At 32.3% G+C, this 24,260-nt stretch overlaps 1 protein-coding gene across 2 annotated transcripts; it reads right to left on the bottom strand.

The window, feature by feature from the left end:
• Positions 1-9,521: 9,521 nt before the first annotated feature.
• LOC117917902 (pentatricopeptide repeat-containing protein At1g32415, mitochondrial) lies at positions 9,522-12,939 on the bottom strand. 2 transcript variants are annotated; one of them, XM_034834370.1, is made up of 2 exons: positions 10,191-12,939; positions 9,522-9,901 (listed from the first exon to the last, which is right to left on the bottom strand). In XM_034834370.1, exon 1 carries the CDS (start codon positions 12,924-12,926, stop codon positions 10,695-10,697), a length of 2,232 nt encoding a protein of 743 aa, XP_034690261.1. In that variant the 5' UTR covers positions 12,927-12,939; the 3' UTR covers positions 9,522-9,901; positions 10,191-10,694. The 2 variants fall into 2 exon arrangements, with proteins under 2 accessions (XP_034690261.1, XP_034690262.1); XM_034834371.1 differs by having other exon boundaries at positions 10,202-12,939.
• Positions 12,940-24,260: the final 11,321 nt, after the last annotated feature.

The following is a 24,260-nucleotide window of genomic DNA, read 5'->3' as shown; positions in this document are numbered from 1 at the left end:
AAAAACGGAAAAAAGGCAATGGAAGTAATGCTCAATATCAGAAAACCCCCTGGCAATTATGGTAAATGTCACTGTACCCAACTGTAGTTTCTCAAATATCTATTTACTCCTCACCTCAAATACATAAGATTGTAAGTTAACCGCTAAAAAAATATATAAAAAACATATTTGGTAATTAAATTTTTTTTTTTTTTAAGATTGTAATTTAACCGCTAAAAAAAATATAGAAAACATATTTGGTAATTAAATTTTTTTTTTTTTAAATAGAGTGTTTCTTTTAATTTTTTTTCACTTATTTTTAGATGAATGTTTAAGAAATAATGGTACAAATACGTGCTATAATTAAAAAAAATACTAAATATAAAAACTATTTCAAAAACACATTTAAAAATAGATTTTTGTTTTAAACAATTTTTAAAACCTATCTTTATAATTTTTTATAACTATTTTCAAAAATAATTACTATACATATCTTAAAATTCTCACTATGAGCCCTATTTGTTCATCTCACCATACTGTAATTTTTCATTTTTTATTTCTAAAATATGAAATTTTTGGTGTTATAAAATATTTACATTTTTTCTATTTTCTAAAACAGAAAAACATTTTCATTTTTAATACACTATTACCAATATATACCTTCAAAGCACCTTTCCATTTAAAAGATAATGTTTTATTTATATAAATATCTATAATCTTAGTATTCTTGTAAAAAAAAAAAATTTGTTGGATTTTATTCTATTTTTAATTTTTAATTTTCTAGAAAATAATTTTCATTTTTCTTAAAAAATTAAGTTCATTTGGTATTGATTTTGAAAATAACTAAAGGTAATTCCTAATACTTAAAAGTTTTTTTTTTAATAATTGGATATTTGGAAATTTTTTTAAATTTGAACAATTATTTCAAATAACTTATAGATAATCACTTTGTTACACAATAACTAGACAATAGAAAAATATATATATATATATACATGAAAAACCAGGAAAAATTATGGGTAAAAGATAAGGAAATCTATTATATCAAATATTGGTACAAGATAAAAGTGTTGCAAACGATTATTGTAAAAGTATAATCATCATAAATCTAAAATTATACATCATATATATAGAGGCGAAATTCTACCCCATATCGGCCTAATCTCTCCACTACCATCATTTTTCATAATTATAGTTTTACCACATATGTTATATCGTGAATTCTTATCGGGTTAGATCAAATAGAATTCGAGTCACTAAACTCTAATACACTTGATAAGTGATTCTTTGAAAAATATATAATATATAATTGTAGCGTTACGAAAACCCTTTTTTTGATTTATAAACAAACATCTAATGATTTTCTTTAAAAGTGTTTTTAATAAAAAAATTACTAATAAAAATAATTCCATAGAATTACTTCCAAACAATATTAAAGCCTTAATTGGAAGGATAGAATAATAAATAAAAAAGTAGGGGGGTCAATGATATTAAGCAAAATGTCGAGGGTATTCATGATATTCAATGCAACCAAATAAAAATATATAGTACAAATAACTTCCATTAACGAGAAAGTGCTTTGACTTTGAAATTCAATGCAACGCTTGCAGCGTAATCCACATAGCCACTTATCAACCATTAAATCTGTGGGGTCCACTGCCAGGAATGTCCCACGCGTCTGATGTGTATGTCTCCTCGATCTCGATCGTTGAATTACTTTATAGTGGTGTTCCGAATAGTTAATGGCTTAAAAATAATAAGTAATTCTCAAATATATAAATTTAACTCCATTTATGACAAAAATTGATAAATATCCCTCACCATTTTAATTATTTGTATATAATGAAGAAAATTGTTTTTTTATGGAGATTAAAATTAATGAAGGGTAAGATTTTTAAATTTGAGTTTTTAATTATCATTTTAATTAAGTATTTATTTGGTAACTATTTTCGAGAGCATATTTTTGTTTTTCATAACACAAAAACAAAAAAACAAAAAACATCTTCGTTTTCTATTTTTTATTATTAAAAACATAAAATAAATTATTTTTAAATAACATCTTTTAGTTATTTTTTATTATTTTCACTTATTTTCTTAGGATTATTTTATAAAATAATTATATAAATATATAAAATGATTAAAAATAAAGTATTAAATATAAAAATTATTTTTAAAATATATTTAAAAGTATTTAAAATGGGTTAAAAACATTTCAACTTGCCAAATAGACTTTTGTTATAAAAAATATTAAATTATGATTATCAAAAGTCATTATCAAAAACTATTTTAGAAAAAAAAAAAAAAAAGTTATAGTATAGAGGCTGAGTAACTCTTTTCCAAATAATTGATGATCTTAGCAACCTACTCTCCCGTTAATTTTTTTTGTTAATTTATGCTTAATCAATAGCATTTTTATTATTATAACTTATTAATTTTTTAGCGCAATTGGATAATTTTATTAAAATTTTATTTGGCATGATTTTAAGAAGCATTTTTAACCCAAAAAAATATTTTTTGAAAATAAAATTAGATATTTAATAAAACTTAGAAAACATTTATAAAAATTTAAAAAATCGCTTTTAATATTAAAAAATCATAAACACTAATCGATTTTCCTAAAAAAATATTATTTAAAAAAAACACTTTTATTAAAAACACTTCAATAAAAATAGGCACTCCAACATAATTTTTTATTAAGTTGACAAAAGAAAAGATTATGGAGTAAGATTAGGGTTGGGTTATAGGAGAGGCAAAGGTGAGATTGGCGCAAAGTCAAAGGAGGGCCGTGGAGCAAAGCATTGAAGTAGGCAGTTAATGCGGACATCCTTCCCACTTCCCACATCCACATGCTTTTTGCCACCTTTTTCGAGAAGTGTTTTCATTATTGTTTTCAACCTTACCTTCCCCACCAAGCCTCCACGCAAAAGTTAAAATAAAAGAAAAAATACTATACATTGAATTGGTACAAATGCAACTTTCAATACGACCCATTCAAAATATACAAATAAAATATAAGTCATTCAATAAAAATATGAATACATAGCACCAACTACAAACAAATGAGATTATTAATGACATCGAAGTATAATAAGATGAATTAAGTCGTATAAATGAATCAAACTTGAGTATAATATAATATGATAGGAATTACATATATAACATTATCTAATTGATATTATCTTTTTTAACATTATTGTAGTTTTTAGTTAGATATAATATATATATATATATATATATATATATATATATATATATATATATATATATATATATTTCATAGTCATTAAGGATGACAATTGAACGTTTTTTTGATATTCGTAGTAAATTTGAAATTTAAATAAATAGGTTTAGAATGTGTTTGAGATTTTTTTTTTTAATTTTTAAATTCAGGATATATTTTAGTATTGTTTTGTCCAACTCTGATTATATAAAAAATTAATTTAATTTAATTTAATTTTTATTTTCTTATTTGTAATATATAGATAATAATAAAAATAATAAAATATTTTTCAATAAAATAAGTTATAAAAATATAATAATTTAATTATTTATAAAATATATTTATTTTAATGTTAAACGGGCTAAGACGGGTATAGAAATTTCTCATATCCTTCTAATTTAATTTTTATGATAAAACGAGGATGAGAATTATTTTGAATAAACTATAAGAGTAGCTCGGAAACCATCTCAAAGACACCTCCTTGCCATCTTTGAAGTCATGCTAGAATCCCAATAATAACCTTTTTGTACTTGAAAATGTTTCACATGAAAGCAAACATTAAATTATTATGTTTTCTAATTATTATTTGCTTTGATTTATTAGACTCAGTGTTGGTTTCTTTCTCGAAAAAAATTTATTATTTTTTATACCCTTAACCTATATTTGATCAGTTGGATACGTTATAGGATAGGATAAAAAAAAAGAAGAGAAAACATAGGTTGGTGATGGATTTAATCAAACATAAGATAAAATAAATTATGTGATATATTATCCATGGAATTTTTTTTATATTACTTATTTTGAAAAATAAAATTAAATAAAATTAAATTTGTAGTAAAAAAAGCAACCAAAAAATATTTATAAAATAATATTAATATATATATTGGATAACATAATAATAATAAAATTGTTTACAAAGTTTAAATATTTTATTCATGAATATTATTAAATAAAAAAGAAATTTCATTTTTTTAAAATAGAAAATATTGAACTGCAATATAATTTTCATTTTAAACATTGAATAATATTATATATTCCATTTTATTTTATTTTTTATTTATTTTAAAAACTAAATATAAGTATAACCTAACATATTACATTAAAAAATACTATCTTAAAATATCATATCCTCTTGAAAATTATATCTTAACATGTACATTCTTATATAATGAAATACGTTATGATATTCATATCTTATCCTTATAATGAAATATAGTCTTAAGTCTTGTTTAGTTGATTAGATAGAGTATGAGATATGATACGAGAAGGGATACCGTATCATATCCTATATGTGGCTTGTAATGATCACTTATCATATTATATTTTATGTTCAACAAAATATGAGATAAGATAAGTTATGAAATATATAATTCACCTTATTTTTCATATCCATTCAACATAAAATACGATTAATCATAAGTTAAATTATAGGATATCCCATATAAATTTATTTATTTTTATCAGTTCTTTATTATTATTTTTTGTATTACTTATTTTTCAAAATAAAAAAAATCAATTAAAAAATTAAATTTCTAATTTTTTTAATAAAATATAATGTAAAATAATAGCAATATATAAATTATTTTTATATATTGAATAACATGATATAAATTTTTTATTCATAATTTTTAAATATTATATTATTAGCAAATCTAAAAAAATATTTATTAAATTTTAAATTATTGAACAATTTCTAAATAACATTAAATGTAAGAGAAATTTCATATTTTTTTTTATTTCAAATATTTAAATGCAAAATACTTTTTATTTTAAATATATATCTAAAATTGAAAAATAATATGTATTTCATTTTATCTTTTTATTCATGTTACAAACCGAATACAACTATGATATAACATATTTTATTGCATTGGATATGATATTCAAGGACATCATATCTCCTTGAAAATATTATATATATATATATATATATATATATATATATATATATATATATATATATATAATCACTTATCATATCATATGTACTACCAAATATGAAATATGATAAATGATAGGATATATTGTCCACTCTTATTTTTATATTATGTCTATATATGATATGTTAATCCTAAGTTAAGATGTAATATATACATATCACATGTATCATAAATTTATTTATTTTTATCGATTTTTATTTTTTAATATTACTTATTTTGCAAAATAAAACTTTTTTATTATAAAATTAAATGTGTTGTTAAAAAAATTATTTACAAAATATATTGTAAAATAATATTAATAAATATATTGTTATATATAAAAATTATTTTTATATGTAGAATAATATAATATAAAAAAAATTATTTATGAAGTTTAAATATTTTAATCATGAATATTGTTAAACATAAAAGAAATTTCATATTTTTTTTAAATAGAAAATATTGGAATGCAATATAAGTATGTGATACAAGACTCCACGAAAGGTATGTAACTTTTCAAGCATAGAGTACTTCTTTCTTAGGATCATTGTCCTAAGACAACTGAGGAGAAATGTTGTATGAAGGTAGTACTTTATGCATCAGTAGTGAATAGTCATATGTATGCAATTTTATGTACTAGATTAGATATTTGCTTTATTGTATAGATGGTGTGTAAATATCAGTCCAACTTGGGTATAAAGCATTGAATGACAATAAAATATATACTCAGGTATCTTTGGAGAACAAGAGATTATATATTAGTGTATTAGTGTGATGCGTTGTTACCTCTTAGGTAGACGAATTCAGACTTTCAGTCTGATTGAGACTATCACAAGTTTACCTTCGGGTTTGTATTCACTCTAGGTGGTGGGGTTGTTAGTTGGAGAAGTGTGAACCAATCCAATATTGTTGGTTCCACTATGGAAGCGGGATATGTTGTTGCGTTTGAAACAACAAAGGAAGTTGTTTGGCTTCAAAAATTCCTAATGGGACTTGGAGTAATACCCTTGGTTGCATCACCCTTGGTACTATTTTATGATAACTGTTGGGCAGTGACACAATTTAAAGAACCAAGAAACCATTGAAAGAGTAAACACATATAGAGTAAATATCACTTGATACACAAGATAGTAATGAGAGGAGATGTGGTTATGAAGAATATTGCTTCTACACAGAACTTGCTAAATCCCTTCACGAAGATTTTATCTACTAGAGTATTTGATGGTCATAGGGATAACTTTGGTGTTAGATATATCTTTAGCATACTATAGGGAGTTTGTTGGGAAAAGGCCTTAGAAAGCATACCATAATATAACAGTTTTGGATTCATTAATAAATTTATTTATTTATGTATCTAATTCCTTTTAATATCTCATTTGCATTAATTAATTATCTGAGTATACATGTCTATATTACTTACATTGTACATGATTTTGATGCATTAGAAGTTGCACAGATGATATAAGTCACAAGTTCCTTACAAAATGATGAGTTATTTACAATTGATTCATGAATTCAGGCAATCCAGTAAAAATTATAATATACTACTTCCTAATTAGAAGGATGACTTATCTTATCTATTGGGATGAGGTTTCTATAGTGAGTGCACTAGTGTATATGGTTACACATTGAACAAAACTTACGATGAATCATATGACGTAAGACAATTGGTTGTCATGATTCACCAAACTATTACACTGTATGAACTCTCAACCTTGAAAGGATATTAAACCTATGCCAAAATTAACAAGAGATTTTAACCTATGAGTGAGACCTTAATATGGTCATATATCCCTACAAATTGGATCACTATTGATGGAGGTTGGTGACAACAACTATTCTTAATAGAGGCATTATGATATCTCACAAGATTGAAATAGTGTGTCCTCTTATTTAATCCAAAAGACATGTGATAAAAAAGACTATGATCATTGCAATTTCTTTAATGGATTTTGACATATGCTCATTGGAGCTAGAATATATCAATTAATCACATAATAGGTGGATTTGTAACTCAAGGATTAGAAATGTAATTTTAGTAGGTTGATAACATTACCTTATTAGATTACAAACACCAATTCATGGGGAATTTACATGTAGTGGATAGTAGGTCACAGACCCAAGTTTCGCTTCATTGTAATTTCATAGATACTAAAGTGCAATCGACTATCTTTAGTAAAATATTGAATAAACTTTAGAATTAGATTCTAAGAGAGAGATCCTTTTCCTATGGGTCCCAATGGTCCCCGCTTGAGCTACTAATTTATGGAGACACATTTTATTTGAGTGATTTGGGTTTCTGGTTCAGAAGTGTACATATGGGTATTTTTGTAATAAGTGCAAGGTTGCACTAGATTTTATGAATTAACTTTCTAGATTTGAGTAATTAATTAATTGAAGCCCAATAAGGTTAATTAATTAATTAGGATTCAGGTGGACTGAATTAGGTAACTCAAGCCAAATGTGGACTCAAGTCACTCAAGTCCATAAGGAGCCTTATGTAACCCCTTTAAGGGTTTATGGTTTAAACCTTTGTCATTTTGTCTTCCAAAGAGCCACAAAAGAGGAAAAACCACTTTTTTCATGCCTAGACCCATGTGAGGAGAGATCAGGTGGAAGAACATTAGGTAAATGAGCTTTACAGTGTTTTCGAGAACCTCATTGACTTAGAATCAATCTAGGAACATCCAGATCCAAGTATGGTTTCTATATTCTCTAGATCTGTTTATCATATTGGTTTTTGAATGTCATGCTCCCATTATAGTTAGATTTAGGGAAGCTTAGGGTTATATTGCATGCACTCTATTGATCTGGGATAGGGAATGACATGATTCGATATTCCTAATAGTACCAAGCATTGTTTGATTTGGAATCTATTAGCTTAATGAAAGAAAAAATTCAAACAAGTTAAAAGAAAATTTTTAAATATATGAATATATATAAGGGTTTATTACATTTTACCGCTCAACCTATATTATGTTTTGCACATTGTTCCATCGAGTTCAAAATCGAGTAATGCACCTTCCATTATTTATAATTGTATGAAATGTGCATTTTTTGAGAGACGATGTTAATTTTTTTTGGACGGAAAAACATGCGTTCTCCGTCTGTTCAAGGGAAAAACAATCATTTCATTTCAAAACACCCAAATCCCCAACCTAACCCTTTTCTTCCTCATTCGATAGCTGACTGGAATTTTCCTAGAATTTCGGTCTAAGAAACTAGAATTCCAATGAACAAGATTACAAATCTTATGGTGATTGAAATCAAACTCAAAAAATTTTACCAAAAAAATAAAAATATTGTTAAAAAAACACTTCAACTAATTCAAATAGTCTCAAATTCAAAATTTATGAAGGAAAAAAATCGTTTGATTTTCTCGTCAACCAAACAAAGTGCAAAAATTCACAAAAACAACAACAATCAAACAAATCTAACACAACAACCAAATCACACGATACATGTATACAACATAGAGTTAGGGTTAGGGTTGGGTTTCGTTTTTATGTTATGATTTTGTTTTAGGGTTAAGGTTTCGTTTTGATGTTTCAGAAAATTGGGGGAAATTTTGAAGAAATTTTAGGGAAAAAATCAAGCTTTTTGAAAAAAACCCTAAAGCATCAACCCATACTTTTATAACGTGTAATTTTCAGTAGAAAGTGGAGGGGAAAGAAAGAGTAAAGAGAGAAGAAGAAAAAAAATAAGATGAGGAAAAGAAAAGTTTAGAAAAATGTCACATCATCACCATTTTCTTGCAATTTTCACTCTCTAATATGCTTTGGTTGCAATTTGGGGATTTAGCTATGCTTCGATTGCAATTTGGGAGGAAGAAATAAGGAAGAGGAGGAGAACGAAGGTATAAGAGAGAGGACTCGGTTAGGGTTTTTAATTGAAATGACACTTTTGCCCTCACTTAAATAGGTCACGTGGAGAGCATATGCGCCTTCTGTCCAATTAAGATAACACTATCACTTAAAAAATGCACATTGCATGCAATTATAAGGCATGAGGGGTACATTGCTCAGTTTTAAATTCGAGAGGGCAATGTGCAAAACACGTTATAAGTTAGGGAGGTAAAGTGTAATAAATCCTATATATAATTAAAAAAGAGATCACATTTAAAGATTTTTGGCATTGATTGGAGGAGAAAGAACAAATGAAGAAAGAATTCATGTCCTTATTTATTCAATTTTCATGGTTTTTTTTTAATTATTCTCCATTTTTTTTTTTTGTTTTTTTTAAAAAGTGAAAGAAACTTCTACTTATTCTAAAACTATTCTTCTTTCACTTTATTTTTAAAATTGTTATATAAGAACAATGAGAACAATTACCAAAAAGTACTATAATTTTTTAAAAACAATTTTTTGTTTATGTTTTTAAATCATGTGGCCAAACAAGACGTCTTTAACTTCTTTCAATAAAATTATCAATTACTCAAAAGATTAGATTCTTTAGTTTTATTAACAATGGGGAAGACCAGAGCTTTCTTTATTTCCATGTTAGATTACAATACTAATTATACCATACCTACCAAGACATGGATTACCCTTAAGCTAAAAGCTAATGAGAAATGAAGCTTCATTAGTATTGTAAGCACTAAGAAGCATTACCTTTGTCTTCGAAGTTCAACTGATTCATCCAAATCCCTGAGAGCATGAGTATCTAAAGGCTTATGGAAATGTTCTTCTGATACAACGGGCCCAGAACTATGTCATCTGAATCAGGAAGAGAAACAGCCGTCCTCTCCTCCAAAGGCCTTCTTGGAATGTTGAGAGAAGCAAATCTGCCATGGTTTATAAAATAAACATCATTAAGAAAGGAGAATGACGAAGACTTATCTGAATAAATCTGTTCAGTAGGTTGAACAAAGAGACAAAACTGGATAAATCTGGCTGTTTGAATGGAAAAAGGAAGTTTACCCCCCATGGCAGAAAAGAAAGTTGTTGGGCCTAACTAAGCCATATGATAAAAGATTTGCATTTCAAAATCAACCCTTTTTGGAAGAGAGAAGAGAAATCATTGGGTTGAGTTGTAGAAAAGGACTTTCGAAATACATCAAGCACTAAAATTACCTATATCCTACATGTTGATGTTGAAATCATAAGCCCAACAAAGAAGAGAGAGAAGCAGATAGCATCATAGTTCTTGAATTTGAAAGACTGCACTGGTAGACTGGGATGCCATTCTTCTCACCATGGAGGAAGCTTGTTCTTTAAATAGTAATATTCTACAACCAAAACAGCTTCCATTTAGACATGCATTTCTTCCAGAATTTGAACTATATTGCTTTCTCTGACTGATAGTCATTGTTCTTCGTTCTGCATGGGCAAACCATCTGCTGATAATTAAAGATATGAATCTTCAAAAAAGATGTTTTATCATAACCTTTCTTCTCCATAACCACAGGAGAGCTATGCATTTGTGCAGTATGTGACTTTCTAGTCTAAAGATAAAAGGGAAACTCTCAATTATAGAGCCCTTCCAACTCCAACCAACATCAATGATGGGGGTTATGGTCTACTTTTGGCAATGTCACCAAAATTTTTGCAGTCAAACAATAAAGGCTCGTGCTGCATTCAGCGTGATTCATCTTCAGTCCCAAATAAGAGTGACAACATCTCATCAGCTTGTGGGTGTATTCTATCTCCTGACAAGAACACGTAAGGTTCCCCTTTCAGCAAAATCCAACTACATCCAGGAACCTTCCTCACCCCCTTCAATCCCATTTCCTTTCTCAACTGTCCCTCTTCAGCACGTTGACCAATTGAAGCATGTATGTTGCAGAGCACTACATGGGCTGGTGCATTTAAAGGATCCAATTCAAGGAGTCGTTTGGCTGCACGTCTGGCAACCCCTGTATTTATCATACCAAACCCACATACACCAAGCAATGCCCCCCAAATAGTAAGGTCTGGCTCAAAAGGCAGCTTCAAAATGAACTCTTCTGCTTCCTCCACTTTCCCTGCTCGGCCCAAAAGATTAACCATACAAACATAGTGCTCCAATTGAGGTTGAATTGCAAACACATCACTCATAGCATCAAATAGCTCCCACCCTTGGTTAAGTAGACCTGCATGGCTACATGCTGACAGAATGCCCAAAAAGGTAACAGAATTTGGGTGTGTCCCAGATGTCAACATTGCTTCAAAGACCTTTAGAGCTTCACTTGTTAGCCCATGATGTGAAAACCCCATTATCATGGAATTCCAAGAGATCAAATCCCGGGAAATCATTTTTGAGAAAATGCTATATGCATCACCTATCTCCCCACATTTTGCATACATTGAGATCAAGGAATTCTGAAGAATCAAGTCGAATTCAAATTGTGTTTTCATCAGCAGGCAATGGAACTGCCTGCCTTGATCAAGATAGGCCATTGCACCTGCAGCTCCAAGCAGAATAGAAAATGTAGAATTGAGAGGTGAAACCCCCTTAACCCGCATTTCTGAAAATAAGTAGGTAGCTTCTGCAAATAGCTCATTTTGAACATGCCCTGATACCATTACTGTCCACGCGACAGCATCTCTATCAGGCATGTTATTAAACAGATAACATGCCTTTGCTATTTGACCAACATTAAAATAACCATTGATCATAGAAGTCCAGGAAATCTTGTCTCGGACGGGTATTGTGTCAAACAAGCTTTGGGCCTTCTCCAACTGTCCAATTCGAATATATCCATTAATCATAGAATTACAAGATTGAGTATTATAGCTCATTGAGTTCCTGAAAAATATATACCATGCAAAGTCCATGAAGCCAAACATTGAGTACATGTGGATCAAGCTCTTAAATAGCCTTCCATCGTAGTCATCATAGTCCCAACAGTTAATTATCAAATGAGCATGTAACTGCATGCCAAGATGAGGAAAACCTATTCCAGCACATGCATAAGCCAGTGAAATAAAGGTCTCATCATTTGGTTTCATGTCATAATTACCTTTCATTTCAAGGAAAAGCAACAAGGCCACTTTGTAGAATCCATTCCAAGCAAAACCACCAATCATGGCCGTCCAAGAGACAACATTTCTCTCAGGCATCTTCTGAAACAAACAATACCCCTCTTGAACATTACCAGCCCTACAATAACCAGAAATCATGCTAGTCCAAGTAACTACATTTCGATCTCCCATTCCATCAAATAAAACTCTGGCTTCTTCCATTCTACTATGCTCAGCATACCCTGCAATCATCACATTCCAAGAAACTTGACTCTTGACTGGCATTTCATTGAAAACCCGCCTAGCTTCCTCCAATTGCCCACTCCTAATCAACCCAACAAGCATTGAATTCCAAGAAACAACATTCCTCTCTGGCATCACATTGAACAACTCCCTCGCCTCACCAATCCTCCCTGCATTTGCTAATCCACAAAGCAGTGAAGTCCATGACACAACGTTCCGCTCTGGCATCTCTTCAAAAAACCGGCAAGCATCACTCAATCTCCCACATTGCACATAACCTGACAGCATCGCATTATAGGTGACAACATTTCTCTCGGGCATGATCTCAAACAGAGCTCGCGCTTCATCAATGAAACCATTTTTTGAGAACTTTGAGAGCAACGAGGTCCAACAGACAACACGATCCAGGACGCCTCTGTTAGGCATTTCATCGAGCATATGCCGTGCTTCTCGAAGTCGCTGCTGGGAGAGGCATTCGAGGATCTGGGAATCATCAAATCTGAGTTTGGAGTAATGGGTACCGGATAATGGGATTTGCGGTTTGAATCGGTGAACATGGAACCGACGACAATACAGATTGCTTGAAAGGGAGAATGTGAAGGCTCTGAAATTAAAGGCGGGCATTAACCGTCTTTTAAAAGTGACGGCTTCTTCAAGTACCAAATAACTCTCCCAACATTTGTTTATATTTATGTTTTTTTTGTATTTTTAATATTTTAAAAATAATTTTATATATATTTTTATTTTCTTTACTTTTACTTCTTTATATTTTTTCTCTTATATTTATTAAATTGGACAAAAATATTTAATGACATTTTTTTTATATATAATTCAGGGGATAAATATAACAAAATGGTTGTTGTTTGGATTATAACAATACTCTTTAATATGAGTCAATTTTAACAATCTCACCTTCATAGATGATATCGTAGCATGAATGTGCGTTTTTTTTTTTCCTTTTTTTATTATTTTTTTAATGGAACAATGCACTTACTTGATTCAATGAGAATCAAATGACTTTCACTTGAAACTAAAGTAAAATGTGGGATCCACCTCATTTTGGGAAAACCCATTTCTTAAATTGGAAGTGTGAAAAAATGGCTACTTAGATTAAAAAAAATCACCTGATAAGGAGAGGGATGTGATAAAAACTTTTCAAAAATATTTATCTAAAAGCAAATAACAAATGATTAATAAGTTAGATAATAGCGAGGTTAAAGAAAGGAAGAAGAGATTTCAATACTTTGCCTATGTCAAGTTCTTGTTTGAGCGAGGATTCCGCTATTAAAACTTCAAGCACAAGCCTTCAAACTTTAGAATTGAATTTACTGACTTCAATGAGCACTACAATCCTTTAAAGTATTCTACTAACTTGAAGTCTCTTTGTTCAAAATGAATAAGTAATAAAGGTTCTAATGTTTCCAATTTTAGAATAAATATAACTCATAAAACAAGAGAAAAATATGTTGTATTTTGAGGTGTACTTAAGAATGTGTAAATTGAAATTTAATGCATGAGAAAGTAAATGTTTCGTAATTCAATGCAAGTGGTTTTTACTTAATAAATACAACTCTTTAATTTCTAGAAAGTAAGTTTGAAATTCTCCAAAAACATAAAAAGTACCATTGACTTGTCAAGTTTCGATTTGACTGGTTGACTAGCCATTGAAACATTTAATGTTTTGCAAATAATCGTTGATATTTTTAAGGTTTGATCGACCATTGACCAAATTTTTATAGAACGATCCAAAATCTTAACTAGTAGCGCACTAACTATTGGAAAAGAGAGAAGAAAAATGTGCACCCTCAACTAGTCCTCAACTGGTTAAGCCTAACTAGTTGAGTCGGTTCCCTAGTTGGTTCGACTAGTTCAGGTCACTATCAACCTATTGCACCTAAAAGTACATAACAACTTTCGATTTGAGGTTCCAACCTTCTAACAACCGATTGCACCCTCCAATATCATTGGTTGACTAGCCATTAAGGCATTTAATGTTTTCCTGAAGTTTTAAGGTTTAATCGACTATTGACTAGATCTTGATTAGATGATCCAAAACCTCAACCAGTAACACTAACTATTGGGAGAGAGCAAAAAACTGCACTCTTAACTGGTCCCTGACTAGTTAGACCCAAACCAGTTGAGTTGGTACCCTAGCCAATTCGACTAGTTTAGGTCACCCTTAACTAGTTGCACCCAAAAGTGCATAACAACTTCCGATTTAAGGTTCCAACCTTCCAACAATTTGTTTAATTCTTTTTTAAAAACATTTTCAAGCCAATTTAGAAAGGATTTGGCTCAAAGTTTTGAATTAAAATAAGGATTCATCCAATTTTATAATAAAACTTCTGAGAAAATAAAGACTAATCTTTAAAAGAGAAAATACCCAAGAAGAGGGGTGAATTGGGATTAAAAAAAAAACTTTTTAAACACAACAAGTTTAAGCACAAGATAAGCGAATAAAAGAAAATAAAGTTAGAGAAATCAAACTCAGATTTTATAGTGGTTCAACACTTCCTTGCCTACTTATACTCTCCTCAAGCTCTTAACCGAGTGAGGGTTCCACTAACTTGAAGCTTCAACCAAGCTTCCAATCACCTTTACACTTAAATTCTAGCTCCAATGGGCTCTTACACAATCTCTTCAAGTTTCAACTCACTTGAAGGCTTTAACACTCAATTAACAAATAAAAATCTCTCAACCTAGCTCAACAAAGACTCAAATACAACTTAAGGCTAGGATGAATTACAAAGGTGTACTGAAGGATATGTAATTGAAGATTTAATGCACCAAGGAAGGAATGAGAGCTTTTAAGGCAATAATAAGTGGATAGACAAATAAATACAGGTGTTCTCTTACTCATAAATGAAGTGGAGCTCTTTATTTATAGGTTTCTAACCTCAGGAGCCAAAAGAACCAAAAAACAGCCTCAACCGGTCGAGCTGGGGGTCAACTGGTTCACTAGCCATTGGAGTATTTAATGTTGGCTGGAGACCGTTATCTTCGACCGGACCTCGATCGGAGGTCGACCGGGAAGGCAAATAGCTGGATTGGGAAGGGAAGACTATTGGAAGAAAGAGAATGCTTTTTGCACTCCTCGATCGGGAAGAGGGAATCGGTTTACCGGAACCCCTAGCCGGTTGAGCCGGTTGGCCAATGCCTCGACCGGTTCACTATTTTTGGCTCGAAAACATATATATATATATATATATATATATTGTCTTTTCTCTTCTAACACTTAGGCAAGTTCTTTAGGTAAATTAATATGCCAATTTTTAAGTGATTTGCCTAAGGTTCATTTGATAAAACTCGGGTTTTGATGAAACTATAACTTTAAAGAATAAACCGAGTTTTTCAAAGATGCATGAAATGATATGTAAATCCTAAATGCACCCATGCATTCATCTTACATTTGTTTCCTATGATTAACGGTCTTCCAAAAGTCTTGATCTTGCATTCATTAGGTCCTTTAATGAAATTCCAAATTAATACCTGAAATTCCTTATCATTCCAACCAATTAGTAACTAAACCATGGTTTGTTATCATCAAAACTTGATTAGGAGAACCCTTGGGGTAACAATCTCCCCATTTTTTATGATGACAAACCTTGGTTATCTAGGAGAAGAAGAATCTCCCCCTTAAACCAATGATGGATCAACAATCAAAATTTACAAAGTTAAAAACAAGATAATCAAGACATGCTAGAGAGAACTTGCAATAAGAAACAATTTAAGTCATCAAACATATAGGCATATCATATATAAGTCAAATTTACAATCCAAACAATGATATGACAAAGATATGCATGTAAGTCTCCTATAGACTCCTAGATCCTAAATATCTCCCCATTTTGGCTACATAAAAAAAGAACAAAGAGGGTCTCTACGAAATCAAGGCTGAGGAAGTGGAAACATAAAGCGTAGGTAAGCCATTATCTCTTTATGCTGACTCTCTAAGCGATCCTCAATACGCTCAATCCTCTACTAGAAATGCTCAAATTGTGAGGTGAAACCAGCCTGATACCGATCCATGCGATCCTCCATGGAGTAGAACCGAGTATCACTGACTATAGCAAGCTCCTTCATGCGAGTGCCTAGAAAGCTAATCTAAGTAGATAGATCAATCCAAAGAGCATGGTCAGGAGCAAGAGGTGCCTGATGAGGTGGTATCTCAATGTAATGAGGCTCAGTGAAAGCAGGTTCAGAGGAAGACTCAGTGAATGATGATTGAGTAGATGGTCCCACTATATAAGTTGGCTTAGACATCATCGGCTCAGAGAAAGTAGCCTCAAACTGAACACCCTCTGACTGAAGTGAAAGAATGTCAAGCTCGGGTTCTCTCTGCTGATAGCCACTCTGAGGGTCTACTCCACCCTCCATCTCTTGTATCTCGGCCTCCTTCTCAACTCCGGGATGTGTCTGTCCCTGTCATCGAGCTCATGCAGGTGCTTTCTTTGCTTTCCTTACCCAATAACCATCTTGGGCTTTCTCAAATTTCATCCGCCCCATGGATTGATCATCATAAGTATCATAAGCGTTGGGGGCCTCAAAGTCTGTCTCTTTGATCAAGTCAATGTCAACATCCTTGAACACTCTGGTGAGGAAGCGACTATAGGGGAGTACGCAGGTTGTGCTCTCGCAACATGAGATCATGTGCATCATCATCAAGTAACCCAAGTGGATTTGTTTCCCTATTAGAATAGGCTCAATGAGGAATGTCTCATAATAAGAGATCTTATCTCGGTGTTCGCCCCGTGGTAGAATGATAAGCATATCATATGATGTAGCACTCTACTAATGACGATCAAGCTGTGGATCGAGGGTTTGCCCATTCCCTGGGTGTCTTGAAGACCACAAATCCTCTTAATGGCCTCTTTAGGCTCAAATCCCGGCACAGTGGGTCAAATCTTAGACTCATACACTCTGAGTCCAACTGGAGTAATATCGACAATGTGGTAGATGCTCTCTTGGTCCAGACAGATCTTGACTCCTCTGACGGTAGAAATGATAGGGCCACCTATGCCATAAGTCACCCTTGAATAAAATGCTCGCACAAAAATAGGAAAAATCGGCTTTGAAATAGTCACCACGGGTAGCCAACCCATCTTAGTGAAAATGCCTTTGAATCTGAAATGCTAAAGTTGGGGAAAATTAATAGTCTTTGAGCAAAGTGTTGCTTGTACTGTTGGTAGTCCTCCACAGAATTGAACAAGGTGGTGTCAAACCTCGCATTTTGGCAAGCCTCCGGCTGAGACAGCTTAGTTGGGCGCTTGCCCTATACCCTAGAAGCAGCCGACTCTCGCCTAAGAGCCATGTGAAAGAAAAAACAAGGGAGTAGTGGCTGGTAAAGAGAGAGACGCTCACAACTGAAACCCTAGGTGCATGAAAATAGAGAGGAACCTGACTGTGACATGCGGGAGGAAGAGAAGGTGGCCCAAATCCAAAACCCTAGCCTCCAATCTTCCCAAAAATCCAATCCAAAGCCTTCAATCAGAGAAACCCTAACTGGCACTAGTATTATCACATTTAACAGGAACGTGTTCAAAAGATAAATCAAAATCACTAAGGTGGTGTTTGTTTTTTTACTTAATTATAAATAGAACCTTAATGCTTAATAGTGTTAAATATTAGGTTGTTTGTTTTTGTAGTATTTTATTTCTATTAAGTATTAAAAAGTAATGAAAAACCAATATGTTATTTTTTCTATTTAGAAAAAAGTTACATATTTTGGTTTTTTCTATTTAGTAAAAATTTTATAATAAGTCATGAAAAAGTAGAAAAACAAACAACCTAAATTCTGAAAACAAATTGCTTTCAGCAAAAAGTCAAAAAAACAAATACCACCTAAGTGTTTGTTTCATCCAAAGGATTTGTGCACAACATAAACCGACTTCTATGTATTCGGCTTCCACCGTTGACAAAGCTACCGAATTTTGCTTCTTGCTATTCCATGAGACAGGTGAGTGTCCTAAGAAATGACAAGTACCACTAGTGCTTTTTCTTTCAACCTTACAACTGGAAAAATTGGCATCCGAAAAACCAATTAATTCAAAGTTATCACTCTTTGGATACCATAAGCATATGTCCATTGTCCCTTTCAAATATTTGAGGATTCTTTTTACAGCACTTAAGTGAGATTCTTTAGAACAAGATTGAAATCTAGCACACAAGCATACATTATACATAATTTCGGGTCTACTAGCGGTCAAATATAGCAAAGAACCTATCATGCCTCTATACATAGTAGAGTCAATGGATTTACCTTTTTCATTCTTATCAAGCTTAATGGATGAGCTCATTGGAGTCTTCATTGTTTTGGCTTCTTCCATGTTGAACCTCTTGAGAAGATCTCTTATATACTTTGTTTGATTGATGAAAGTTCATTCCTTTAGTTGCTTGATTTGAAGTCCAAGGAAGAAGTTGAGTTATCCTATCATGCTTATTTCAAACTCACTATGCATGCACTTAGAAAATTCTTCACAAAGAGAGACATTAGTAGCATAAAAAATGATATCAACAACATATATTTGAACTAAGAGCATATCATTTTCTTTGGTTTTTATGAAAAGAGTTGTGTCAATTTTTCCCATTTTAAAACCCTTTTTCAAAAGAAATTTACTCAATATTTCACACCATGCTCTAGGTGCTTGTTTCAAACCATAAAGAGCCTTTTTAAGTTTAAAAACATGTTTAGGGAAGTTGAAACTTTGAAAGTCGGGTGGTTGTTCAACATATACTTTTTCATTTATAAAACCATTTAAAAAAGAACTTTTCACATCCATTTGATATAAAATAAAGTCTTTAAACATGCAAAGGCAAATAACATCCTAATGGCTTCCAACCTAGCTACGGGGGCAAAGGTTTCTTTATAATCTATCTCTTCTTCTTGATTAAAACCTTGGGCTACCAATCTTGCTTTATTTCTAACAATTATGCCATTTTCATCCATTTTATTTCTAAAGACCCATCTAGTTCCAATAACACTTTGATTTGAAGGTCTTGGTACTAATTCTCATACTTCACTTCTTTCAAATTGATTTAACTCTTCTTGTATAGCAATCATCCAATTTTCATCATCTAAAGCACCATTTATATTTTTAAGCTCAATTTTAGAGATAAAAGCTAGATTATTGTAAATGTTTCTAAGAGAAGATCTAGTTCTTACCCCACTAGATGGATTACCTATAATTTGATCTTGTGGGTGATTGATGACAAACTTCCATTATTTAGGAAGGTCTTAGCTTGATTGACCTTGCACTTGTTGAGGAGGGGGTAGTGCCAATGGTGATCCTTCTTTCTTGGGATCCTCTCAAATTTTTTCTTATTGTCTTCTATATTCAATTTGCAATCTTCCCATGGAGGTCTTCAAACCGAAATCATCATCAAAACTCTCTCTTTTTTTGGAAAAAATTATTAGATTCATAAAAAATAATATGGATGGACTCCTCTACAACCATAGTTCTTTTGTTAAAAACTTTAAAGTTTTACTTGAAGTTGAGTAACCAAGGAAAATTCCAATATCTGATTTTGCATCAAATTTTCCAAGATTGTTTTTGGTGTTTAATATAAAACATTTGCATCCAAAGACATTGAAATAGCTAATGTTGGGTTTCTTGTTTTTCCAAGCTCATATGGAGTTTTCTTAAGAATTGGCCTCAATAATATTCTATTTAAAACATAACAAGAAGTGTTAACCACTTCGGCCCAAAAATATTTTGGTAAGTTGTTTTCATTTAGCATGGTTCTTGCCATCTCTTGAAAAGTTTTTTTTTTTTTCCTTTCAATTATCCCATTTTGTTAAGGAGTATTAGGAGCCGAAAAATAGTGGTCAATTCCATTCTCATTGCAATACTCTTAAAAATCAATATTTTCGAATTCTCTCCCATGATCATTTCTTATACAAGTAATTGCAAAACCTTTTTCATTTTGAACCTTAAATAAATTCACATTTGTTGGGGCAAATCTCTACCTAGAAGAAAGAGGTCGAATTGCAAAATTCCTTAGGAGAAACATAGATGTTTTTGCATGGGAAATGACTGATATGTCAAGAATCTTCCCAGACGTGATGTGTGATAAGCTTGGAATCTGGCATGGTGCAAAACTTTAAAAATAGAAGGTAAGGAAGTTCCAACCTGAGCAGTAGAAAATAATCTAGAAAGAAGTAAAAAGACTTTTGGAAGTCGAGTTCATCCTTGAAGTGCTTTACTTGGATTGGGTATCTAGGAGGAAAATGGTGCATGTGCGTCGATTTTATCAACTTGAATGAAGCATGTCCAAAAGATAACTTCCTCATTCCTTGCATCAATCAAATAGTTGATTCTACTTTCGAACATGAGCAGCTTTCCTTCATGGATACTTTTTTAGGCTATTAAATTTTATGGTATTTCCCTAATTAAGAGAAGATGACATTCATAACTCTTTAGGGGTTGTATTGTTACAACATAATGCCCTTTGGGCTAATAAATGCAAGGGCAACATACCATTGTTTAATTACTAGGACATTCAAGCCAATCTTGTGAAGTACAACAAAAGTCTATAGTGATGATGTACTAATTAAGAGCAATAAGTGCACCAATCATATCATGACCTAGAGGAAGCATTCAAGTTGTTGCGATAGTTTAGAATAAAAGTGAACCCCCACAAGTGCGACTTTAGGGTGGGGGTAGGTAGGTTCCCAGGCTTCCTCGTGAGTGGAAAGGAGATAAAAGTGGATCCCAAGCAAATAAGAGGCATTAAGAAGGTGCAACGATTGATTGGAAAGCTTGTAGCACTAAGATGGTTCATCTCCCATTTCATTAATCGACTTTAGCCATTTTTTTAAGTCCTACGTAACATGAAATCAAATGAGTGGACCGACAAGTGTGAAACAACATTCCTCACAATCAAACAATACATGGTCTCTCAATCGATGCTTAATAGTCCACAAGCAAGGGAAGAACTGTATTTGTATTTAGTCACCTCATAGGTAGCAGTCACCACAACGCTATTTAGAATCAGCGAGCAAGGACAACAATAGCTAGTCTATTATGCGAGAAAGACTTTGGTTCAAGCAGAAGAAATGTACACTTTAATAGAAAAATCACCTTAGCACTACAAATGGATACGAAGAAGTTACACCTATATTTCTAAGCACATCTGGTAAATGTGTTGACAAAATTTCCATTCAAGGCGAATTTATACAAGTCGAATTTGTTAAGATAGATGGTTAAGTGGTCTATAAAGCTAAGTGAATTGGAATTCATTTTCTCTTATAACTTTCAATCAAGGAATAGGTTTTGGCCTACTTCTTCATAGAATGGCAAGAATTCAAGACAGAAACCCAAGCATTGAAAGCGCCATGGTGGTTTTGTATGTAGAAAAGACATGGGCTCATTTTGCAATCACCACGAGGGATTGAGTGGAGTAGACAGTGCAACTAGGCTTCTCGGCTTCGAATAATGAAACCAAATATGAAGTGCTCATAATTGAGCTAGAGTTAGTCATAACCCTCTTCATAGAATGGCTAGTCATAAACAATAACTCATAGCTCATTGTGAATAAAGTATAGAAGGAATACAAGGCAAGAGATGAGCAGATGATGCACTACCTCAAAAAGGTAAAGTGGGTACATGCCAAAATCAAGGAGTGGTGCATCATTTGAGTGCCCAAAGAAGATAACTCTTGGGTAAACACATTTGTTAGAATCGCAGTAGCAATACGCATTCTCTAAATGATATTTCTCCCTATGTATTACTAGGCCAATTCATCTTGTCTCTTTCTCCCTTATTCCATTTAGGAAGCAAATTAGTCAGGTTGGAAGTTGTAGCCTATGTTGGATGGACCTAATAGTAGAATTGTTATTTATTACGTGACAAGCTGCTCAAAGATGGACATCTCGTTTATCAGATGTGCATCATCATAACTTTGTATAACATCATACAAGGAGAGTTGTATTGATGGTCATTTTGAGGCATTTATCTGAAGTGTTAAGACCTAGCAAAACCAATATGTTTTGTCAAAACTGCATGAAAGTGTGTGCGAAACCCATCCAAGGAACGAACGTTAGCCCATCAAGCTTGTTCCCAAGGGTACTACTAACTAATAATGGTGTGAGAATGTGATAGATGCCAAAGACATGCTTGGATACCCCGTCTCCTATTAGAGAACTTGACTCCTCTAAGCAGCCCTTGGTCATTTGCCTAGTGCGACATTAACATTGTAAGGCCACTCCTGATGACACCCGCATAAAGAAAGTTGCTTCTCGTTGTAACAAATTATTTAGCAAGTGGGTTGAAGTTGAAGTGTATTCTACCATAAAAGATGGAGATGTCATAAAATTCATTTGAAAGAACATTGTGTGTCGATTCGAGATTACACAAATGATAGTGTCCGATAACGGACCTCAATTTGATAGTCTAGTTTATAAGGATTTTTGCAAAGAAATGAAAATAAAAAGTATTTATTCTAGTCCAAGGTACCCTCAATCCAATGGTCAAATAGAGGCAACCAATGAGTCACTAATATATGCCCTAAAGCAATGGTTATCTGGAGCGATAGGAAAATGGGTCGAGAAATTGCCTAGAGTGATGTGGGCACATCGAACAATGCAAAAAAGCTCGATTAGGGAAACACCTTTCAACTTGGTATTCAGGATGAAAGTTGTGATCCCAATTGAGATAGGATTGCAAACTATATGAACCTCCATGGTTGTGCAAGATTCAAATAGGGAATCTTTGAAAGCTAACCTAGATTAGGTTAATGATTACGAGAGGACGCCTTGATCAAAGCAGAGGCATACAAGTAGCAAGTGGTTGGCTGCCTATTACAATAAGAAAGCAAGACCATGGATCTTAAGACCCAGTGACATGGTCCTGTGGTGGGTATTCGAAAACACAACCAATCCAAGGACAAGAGAGCTCTAAGCCCACTAGGAAGGTCCACATGTGGTGAGAGAAGTTGGTCAGAATGGGTCATATTATTTAAGAAGTTTGAGTAGGGAACTCATTCCTCGACCTTGGAATATTTCTAATATAAAAAAAATACTATTAGTAAATAAAAGGTGATTTATCGAAATTTGAGAAGTGAATAATGATAGCAATGTGTACATATCTTAGATTTATAGCAGTAACAAAGCCATTGGCCAAAGGCATTGAGGAAGCCCAGAAAGATGAAAATTGCCAAAATGAAAAAGTTGCCAAAGAGTTTCAGGCTAAATGCATTAAAAACCCCAACATTAAATCTGGTTGAGGAAAGCTAAAGTCTTGGATAAAAAAACCAAGGGCCAACCATATTTTCAATAAAATGACATTAAAAAAAAAATGTAACGTCGCATTGAAAAACAAAAAATAAAGGTGAATATAAAGCACGATAAGAAAAACATAAAAATTGTTTGAAAAAAAAATAGATGAGTAGCCAAACATCAATTTCATCAATCGGGGTCTTCTCAACCCCACCATCAGTAGGATCTAGTATGCCCTTTGTCTTACTTGTCACCCCCAAAGTCAGGACAACTTCTTGGTGTCCAAGCATCAGTTCATTTTCCACCTTTGTATTTGGAGTGATTGTCTAGGCATCGAGAACATCTGTCCTAACTATGATGATCGTCTCAAAAGCAAGCGGGTCTGAGGAAACTTCTTCTTGATCAAATTCCTTACTTATTATTATGAAGTCTTCATTGGTGTCGAAGTCTATAAGGATTTTATGCTTTTTCTTACAATGTCAATAAACATATTTGTACATCTCATCCACCCGCTTAGTGAAATCTATGGTCAGATTCATTTTTTGGTTTAGTGTGGCAACTTTCGTCTACTCCAACTCAATCCAAGCTTAAGCCAACTCTTCAAGGCTTTTTTGTTAGGTAGTGAGAAGTTTTTCACGTTTTGTTTTCAGATTTTCACACTCAACACGAAGGTGCATACAAATGCTTGAAGAGCCTTATTTCCTTGTCAGTTTTGATATTCTTCTGGCGCATCGACTCTAATG

Source organism: Vitis riparia, chromosome 7, assembly GCF_004353265.1.
Source record: "Vitis riparia cultivar Riparia Gloire de Montpellier isolate 1030 chromosome 7, EGFV_Vit.rip_1.0, whole genome shotgun sequence".
Lineage (NCBI taxonomy): Eukaryota > Viridiplantae > Streptophyta > Magnoliopsida > Vitales > Vitaceae > Vitis > Vitis riparia.
The sequence above is the reverse complement of the archived record's forward strand: the minus strand, read 5'-3'. Positions and strand labels throughout refer to the sequence as shown.

Excerpts from the sequence above, each read along its gene's own strand:
- LOC117917902 (XM_034834370.1), bottom strand. The coding sequence starts at position 12,926 with ATGCCCGCCTTTAATTTCAGAGCCTTCACATTCTCCCTTTCAAGCAAT.